Below are 8,339 nucleotides of genomic sequence, written 5' to 3'. Positions count from 1 at the left end.
CAGCTAATATTATGTTCAGAACAATAAAGCGCTTGAAGATTAAAACTCAGATTGTCTGCAGCGCTGTTTTGGCATCGTGACAACTCTAAGCCACGGAGAACAAAATGACTAGCGGAGATGTCATAACGCAAAATCTCCTAAGAAAGTAGCGCGCCAACATGCGGGTGTTCGGGGGACGAGGAACGTTACTAGCAAAATCAAAATCATTTAATCCAATCAGGCTGTCAATTGGCTGCCATTGAACATCCTTGGCATTCGTTACGGGTAGTCAGAAGCCAGTAAGTCTACACCAGTCTCTAAATAAGTATTGGGTTGCCCGGATGACTGGGTTGAGGAGGTCAGATAAGCAGTCGCTCCTCCTAAAATCACTAATCAATCACAATCTTTCTCAGGAACCCGAAAAGCCTTGTTAGTTCTGGTAACTGATCAGTCCTACCGTACGTTGCTTGACCTACAAGAAGGTGCCTGACCTACCTTCCTTATGGCATCTCCGCTATCTTTCCTTCCTCCGCGTTGTGGGCTCATTTGCACTTGTAATACAAGCAATGATAAAGCCAGTGGTTTGATTTACTGACCAGTGTGTTCCCAGCTCATATCTTTTGGTAAATTGGGGGTAGAATAAACCAGGATACCTACGTATTGTTGTTTTTGGTGAAAATCCAGTTTTGTAGCACTTAGTGTAATTTTTAATGTAGTTGAACAAGTGCGATTGCTGTGTGGTTTGTTTTGGATACTATTCTTAGGTGAAAATATAGCGCCTAGCACCTTTGATTATCACGATAAATTTTCAAATTAGTAAGCGGATTATCAAGCAGTTTTTATCAAGACTAGAGATGGGATTCATAAGGAAGGAGTAGGTAACTAGTTTTTAAGGCAGTCAGATAAAAAATATCCATTCACAGAAATAAATACGATTTATCAGCTGACTGCTGAAGAACATAGTAACAAAATAAAGGTTTTGTCCTCGACTGACATCAACATTTTAATAAAAATTCATAAATTAACACGGTTCCTAATAAATACATGGGTTTTCGAATAAATAGTCTTACAGGCTAGTTTTAAAGCTTCATCTTACGCAATAGATTTGATCGAGGGCACTCCAAGTCGAAGTCGGTCTCGAAGTCTTAGAAGTCGCTTGTACATTAACACTTTGTTGTTTGGGAAACTTGTTTTTGTTTCTTTTTCCTGAAAAAATAAGAACATTGAATTAATATTTGATTTAAAAACGGACTTGAAGTTACTGTAGGATTGCCAGTTTTGTATTATGAACTTAACTGGTCATAAAATAAAGATCAAAATCCGTCTTTCGGAAGGCATGATGGGTCAGAAACTCTGACCATAAATTTTAACCAAAGAGCATCAGATTGCCGTGTAACTGGGATGACGTCAAATAGGCGGTCACTCCATGTAAAACATTTTTTCTCAGCTGCATCGAGTTAGACTGCTTTACAAACCCAACAAAGAAAAGCCTAGGCAGATGAAAATAATAACAACATAGGTCATAAATTAATCTGAAAATATGTACTTACATCAGGAAAGAAATCAATCTCCAACAGTATAATCTCAAAGAATGTTGCCACTACAATAACTGGCCCCGACTTCCTTTCACAAACATCCAAATACACAGCGTATTTTCCATCTGGCAACTCTGCTAGTTTCTCAAAAATAGGTTTTGTTGCCCTTTTCTGGCTCGACAATCTATATAGTAAAATCTCACTGGCTCTTGTGCCTATAAGTACGAAATCTCCATAGAAAAACAATGCTGTGATTGGTGGAAAATCTAGGTACAAATGCTGGTATTTATCAGTCTCAATTTTGAATAAATTTCTGGAATAACATACAAAGTTCCGACTGTTGATCGCTCGGACATACTTAATTTGTTTCACCCATTCTGGGGGACAGTTTATATGTTTAACAGTCACAGTCCTGTCTTTAGATACAGTTACTATTTTACCGCAGTCGGTAAAGATACAAAATTGACCATTGTAATACTGTATTTCTTTGATATCATAGTCACAATGCAGCATTAATTTAGACTCGAGATTCCTCATATTTAGGTCACAAACAAAAACATCTCTGTTATTAAAGAAATAGAGTTCTTTTTCATGTAACACAAAGTTGTCTGCTTTGAAAAATGCTTCTGTCATGAAGCGTAGGTCTTCATCAAAAGACAGCGGAGTTCTTTGGAGAAGAATTCCAGATTTAACCAGTATGACTGTTGCAAAATCATTATTGGAGATTTTTAAGCAATTTTTCTCTGGTACAGCCACTGGTATATGTTTCAAAGTGCTCATGTCATACAGGACTATTCCTCTAGTATCTTTTAAAGGTAAAACTCCGTAATCAATGGCTAAAGCATGGTTTTTGTCATGTAAAGTGAATTTGTAGAACTCACGAATGTTTTTCTCAAAAGATGTTAGTTTTGACCACATTGTGAGGTTTTTATAAATGTGGTACCATTTGCAGTCTTTGCCAGACTTCTGTTTGGCTAAAGACGATTGATATTCGTACTCCTTGCAGCATATTTTCTCCCAAATATAGTCTATGTCGTCTATGGTTTCCAGCCATTTTTTGCACACCCGTCGGCATTTTCCAATGGTTATACCATCTGTTTTTATTAATATTTCTATGAATGTTTCTAGTGGCAAGTTGTTTATGTCCATAATTGAGGAGGAAAAGATTTCTATTGTTTTTATCGGCTTTCTACAATAAATACACTTTCCTTGTTCACATGTTAAGCGCATACAACTGAAAATGATAAGATGCACGAATTAGTAACAGTAAATGATGTTTTTATTTTATTTTTGTGTATTTATTTCCGAAATAACTTACCATGTTTACAATTTTATCTCTTATCAATAACCTGATAACTCGTGATTTTGACATTTCGTTGTGTGATGTTGGCGGTTCTGCATTCGGTACTTCGTTCGGAAATACAACTAAAATATGGCAACCTCTTTCCCTTTTTCTCTTTTTACTTTAAATCGTTTTATACTAGCGAAAATTCATTTTATTTAATTACCGTTATTTCTGTTAGGTACTTTATATTAATAGTTATTAAAGTATTTTTTTAAAGTAACGTTTATATTCAGTTAGATATCGATTATTTCAGAAATAATGTTGAACGAAACGTTATTGCCAAAAGTGCCAATATACAAAAATGTTTGGCGCGAATTTCAATTTATAAATGACATTCGCTTTTCCAGTTAAAGTGAAAACTTATTTTACCTTTAAAATATACTAGTCAGCAATTTAATGCCTGTTACTTTGGGGATAATATAGCTTCCCAACATCTTGAATTCGAACATCGTATTTTTGAAATCAGTTGAATAGTTTCAGAGCCTTTAGGGTATGTACAGACAAACGTTTCTTTTTTGTCATATTAATACAGATGTGTAAATAGCTTTCGCCAGTGGCTTCACCCGCTTCTCGAGGGAACTATTTCCCCCGCACTTCGATCAAAAGCCCTAAACGTTATTCTGAAGTACCTATCAGTTACTTGATTGCCATCTACCAATATGTTGTAATTTTTTCTAACTTTCGTCTTTACAGTAGTATTATGTGATGTAATAAAACACAAAGGAAAACCCAACAAATGCAATATTTTATTACAAAGAACCAAAACACTTAAGATACATTATACATTACACTATGTCATATTATGATTATAATAGAAACCAATGTTTTAAGCCCAACACAAGGCTGTTTTGAATAACCAACCAGTCTTATCACGAGGTATTGGGTTGCCCGGGTAACTGGGTTGAGGAGGTCAGGCAGGGCAGTCGCTCCTTGTGACACAATGGTACTCAGCTGCATCCGGTTAGACTGGAAGCCGACCCCAACATTGTCGGGAAAAGACTAGGCAGATGAAGAAAAGATGGTTTTTATTTTGGTTTGGGTGGCAAATGACTTGAATAACAATTTATAGGTGATTCTACCGAGATCATTTTTTAAGTTTTATGTAGGACCTAAGTAATCATCATCTATCTAGCCTTTTCTGAATCTTCATAGTTGATACAAATTAAAAACTTTACGTGCTTGCCAGTAGTAGGCTTAAAACAATGGTTACTGTCAAATGATTTAATAATTGATATTTTAGTCTTACAACATTAATTGAATTTCTTTTGTTACCCGTGCCGATAAAGAATGGGATTAGAAATCGCGACAGCTGTATTTACCTCTCGCTCATACACTAAAGCACATGAGAGAGAGTTGAATACAGCTGTCGCGATTTCTAATCCCATTCTTCATCGGCACGGGTTGTACATAATGGATATGATAGGTATGATATACTATGATGGATGATTGAAAGTATTCAATATTTACATAGAAAATATTATTTTATATAGCTAATTGGAAAATCTAAGTATTTTGTACAATAAATTAGAAGATAACTAATTATCATGTTGTTCGTACTAATATCCCGTGCTTCCAAATATTCAAATAAATTAGAATACTAAAAAGGCTCATGAAATTATTTAAAAAACCAGGTACTAAAAATGTTTGAATAATAAACGTCAAATATCATTCATTCATAATGTCAAATAATTCTATAAGTATTGTAAAAAAACTTATTTTCTAAAAGTAAAAATAGGTACAAAAAATTGTGATTCCAAAATTGTGAAGGGCAATAATTTTTGGTATGGCAGCCCTGCATTAGATACTAATTTAAATTTTATTTATAAAAAAACAACCATTTTTATTATAAGTAAAACTGAAAATGCAATTTGACACATAAAAAAAGATTTTCATTTACATGTTTTTGAAAAATGATGTTTCAAAAATTATTTTCCTAGAACTTAAGACCAATAATTGATTTCAATAAATGAAATAGTTTAAATAATTCTTAATTATAATGCACTGGGAATGCTCAAAAAATATTAATTTTAATTTAAAAAAAACGCAGATTTATGTTTAATTCCAACAATTTTAGCTAGTTTCGTCATATATAGGGGAATTAAATAGTAAAGCAGGGTACTGGGTATCTATTGACTTGGTTGCTATTATAATTACTATGCTTGAGATATTAAAAAACATTGAATGTTCTAAGAGCAAATCAACCTACCTCAATCTATCTTTCTTCAATAGATTTTAAACTTTATCACAATAGTGGAAGGTTAACAATTCTATAATATCCAAGTATAAGTGACCTTAATATAGGGAAATATTAAACCTAAGTATCAAAATATTCATCCGCATCGCTGTCAGCTGGGATCGTGCCCAAAAGGCTGGCTGCATTGCCACGCTGGATGGCAATGCATATCCTTTGACCGAAGTATGGGCCAGCCCTTTGGTCACGAGTGGACTCCACTAATCGCTTACTAATTTCTCGAAAGAGTCTGTGGGCACTTGGGCCCCATGGTCCCGGGGTTTCAACCCCAAACGGCTCAAAAATGCAATTGCCGGTGAGGTTTACATATTTGTGCCGCTTGAGGTTTTCCGCGGCTGCAGCAGCTGCACCGACACAGCTCGCCGTACTGGGAAGGTGGGAAGGTGCAAGGGTGTCGACGCAGGTTGCGTCCCACACCAAAGACCTTCCCATCATCCAAGGCATTATAGACATTCCGTCTGGTCTCTTGCCATCGTCGCGTGCCAAGCCTCTGGGTTCTAAAATGGCTGGCACTCCGGCGGTGACAAGAGCACGACGGATAATGTCATTTATGCTGGCGTGTCGTGCCATGCGACCAGCACTTTTGCTACAGGAAAGACCATGGTGCCCAAGGCGGTCCACAGATTCACCGCACTGGCAGCGATGCGGAGCCGCAGTGGGAGCGCCGAGGCGTAGGCATGTAGCGAGCCGGAATGTAGTGTCACCCAGCATGGTCCCAACGCTAGGTGACGGCAGTGCGTGAAGCCATAACCCTGACTCCCACTCTCCCACAGCCAGTAGGCGGGCACGCTCAGCAGTATTGACAGATGTTTCAATTAGTTTATTTCTCGTCAATCTGCAGAGCGGCTCGTCCCACTGTCTCTGGGAAGCCGGGTTGTCAGGGAAGGCTGTGTTTGGGCAAGCCACTTTCCAGGCGTTCATGCCATCAGTCAGACACGGCACCTCAGAATCGACCAGTGAAGGGGCTAAAATTTTTCTGGTCAACTCCTTAGTGCCGCAGACCGAGGATAGGAACGCCGGTAGACTTAAACTGGAAACTTTGCGGAAGGTTAATGTTTGATTGGTAAAATTTGACAGATTTGGGCAGGTTGACCTGTTTTCGTCTGTACATGATTTTGATAAATTACAAGATATAAACTATTTTTTTCAAAAATTCAATAAATATTGCTGTTAACACTACTAACTTACAAACTACTTATAGTCTTCTTGAGGTCACAATTACTATTTAATTAAATAGCAAAGAATTTCATTTCCAAATAAATACACATTTAAATCAATTACTCATTAATCCACATGATTTTACTAAGTATAAAATTAATAAAATGAGCAATAATTATAATCATCACAATTTACATAAAAACATTTCAATAATATAAATGCAATAATAATTGGACCAATATAAAATTATTTCAAAAAATTCAAGACATTTTTCGTTTAATATCATTTTATTAAATAATATCGAAACTGTTTTAGTCAAAACTTATGAAATGTTAAACTTTATTGACTTTATTCCTTGATCTAAAACTTCTCCTGGTTGAAGATCCTATTAATGAGAAAATGGTTTAACCCGTTGTATATCGGAGCGCAGATATATGCGAGACACAATTGAATTTCTATTGTTTTATAATCAGCGACATACAAGCAGTCAATTCATTGAAAAATTCAGTTTATTACATTCTATTCAGTACAAATGCGTGAAAGTTCTTATACATTTTTTAGTTCAATAAATAGTAGGTGTTCTTTGAAGAGAAAACCTTTTCAGATTGGACAGAATTTTAAACACACATTTACTCATGATCTTTAACATACAGGAAAGATTAGGATTATATACCTACCATTAAAGTGTTACAATATCAATAAGTGTATTTACACAAAAAGCTACCTTTAAATATAGCACATTAATTTGCACCTACATAAATAAGGTAGATAACAAAGAAAATGCTAAATTCTTGAGACAAAAATGCTAATTAATTGGTAAAAAATTAACTTTAAATAATCACATTTGATCTTTAACATAATTGAATGTTAATAAATATCTTCTCAATTAAAAAGATGGAACATTATTAGAAAATCTAATATTATATTTAGAAGACATTTATATTATAAAAAACTTACTCTTGGAGTCGAAAAAATCAGAGATAGAAGTAATTTATTTACATTCAATTAAATATGTAGATGGATGACAACAAAATTTATTGCAATATTCACTCAATTTAGAGTGATGATTGAGTTGCTCAAATGGTGAGAATCCACCAAAATGTTCGCGAAAAAAAAATGTGTGAGCTTCGCGAGTCCATTGCTGGCTTGTGTTCGTGCACGAAGAAACGTTTGCAAAAGCAAGTAGACTAAAAGAAACACTTGTGTGCACATTAATTTACTAATACATTTTGGTGGAAGCTCGCCCTAAAAGTCAAACATAAATAAAACAGATGGCAAAAGATTTTAATCACCACTGAAAATTAAGTGCCATTTCTAAAATCAATCCATCATTTCATCTGTCACTTAAGATAATATGTATTTTAAATTATAAAACAATTGAACATACACTTAAAGCATAAGTCTTGTTCTACGTAACAGCGAAATAAATACTTATTCTAAAACGAATAGAGTCGACATTCGCTTATCACCTTTTTTTTAGAATGTTCGAGACGACCAGCATTGTAAAACTACCTATTAGGTAAAGAGTTGCCGGAATCGATGCTAGGAGCTTGTATCTTTCCTCTGTAAAAGATAAAGAAAGAATTATATTAATATTCAACCTTATCACTTTGTATTAGGGTAAGAATTTCTTTGGGTAAGACTACTATACTATCTCTATTTTGAAAAATAAATTGTTCTATTCTTATTAGTATGTTCTTTGATAGTTAATTCACCAATATTAGGTCACTCTTGACCTAAAATTTTAGTAATCATGGAATGGAAATCATTGCGTGATATTAATATCTAATGAAAATTAAGAATTAGCGAACGATTTCATAGGTTTAGTCCATCTTAGGTTAATTTAAGCCTTTTGTGTTAATTTAAACCAATGTGTTAATTTTTACCAGAACTAAATGACAGTTAAAGTAAAATATGAAAAGATTATTTTTTTATGTAGGACTTTCTAGACATGTTAAAAAAACAATGCGAAATTTTGTGATGTCGAAATCAAAAATCATATGTGCTACCACTCAAAAATATCAAAATGCTCAAGCTAAATGTGTAGGTGAATAGAAAAATAAATAAATTT

General features: G+C 34.6%; 2 protein-coding genes across 2 annotated transcripts in view; both read right to left on the bottom strand.

The window, feature by feature from the left end:
- Positions 1–950: 950 nt before the first annotated feature.
- Positions 951–2,920, bottom strand: LOC124643107. The gene is made up of 3 exons (XM_047181964.1): positions 2,833–2,920; positions 1,530–2,748; positions 951–1,185 (listed from the first exon to the last, which is right to left on the bottom strand). Exons 2-3 carry the CDS (start codon positions 2,742–2,744, stop codon positions 1,072–1,074), a joined length of 1,329 nt encoding a protein of 442 aa, XP_047037920.1. The 5' UTR covers positions 2,745–2,748; positions 2,833–2,920; the 3' UTR covers positions 951–1,071.
- A 3,616-nt stretch (positions 2,921–6,536) lies between these two features.
- LOC124643157 (glycerol kinase-like) overlaps positions 6,537–8,339 on the bottom strand; it is a 40,158-nt gene continuing 38,355 nt past the window's right edge. The window contains exon 14 of the mRNA XM_047182034.1: positions 6,537–7,831. Within this exon, the coding sequence (XP_047037990.1) occupies positions 7,734–7,831 (98 nt within the window). The 3' untranslated portion in view covers positions 6,537–7,733. The remainder of the gene's footprint in view (positions 7,832–8,339) is intronic.

Source organism: Helicoverpa zea, chromosome 26 (genome assembly GCF_022581195.2).
Source record: "Helicoverpa zea isolate HzStark_Cry1AcR chromosome 26, ilHelZeax1.1, whole genome shotgun sequence".
NCBI classification, from domain to species: Eukaryota; Metazoa; Arthropoda; class Insecta; order Lepidoptera; family Noctuidae; genus Helicoverpa; species Helicoverpa zea.
The sequence above is the reverse complement of the archived record's forward strand: the minus strand, read 5'-3'. Positions and strand labels throughout refer to the sequence as shown.

Excerpts from the sequence above, each read along its gene's own strand:
- LOC124643107 (XM_047181964.1), bottom strand. The coding sequence starts at position 2,744 with ATGCGCTTAACATGTGAACAAGGAAAGTGTATTTATTGTAGAAAGCCG. Across the intron at positions 1,186-1,529 it reads AGATTGATTTCTTTCCTGAT|GAAAAAGAAACAAAAACAAG; the intron begins GTAAGTACATAT and ends TTATTTTTTCAG.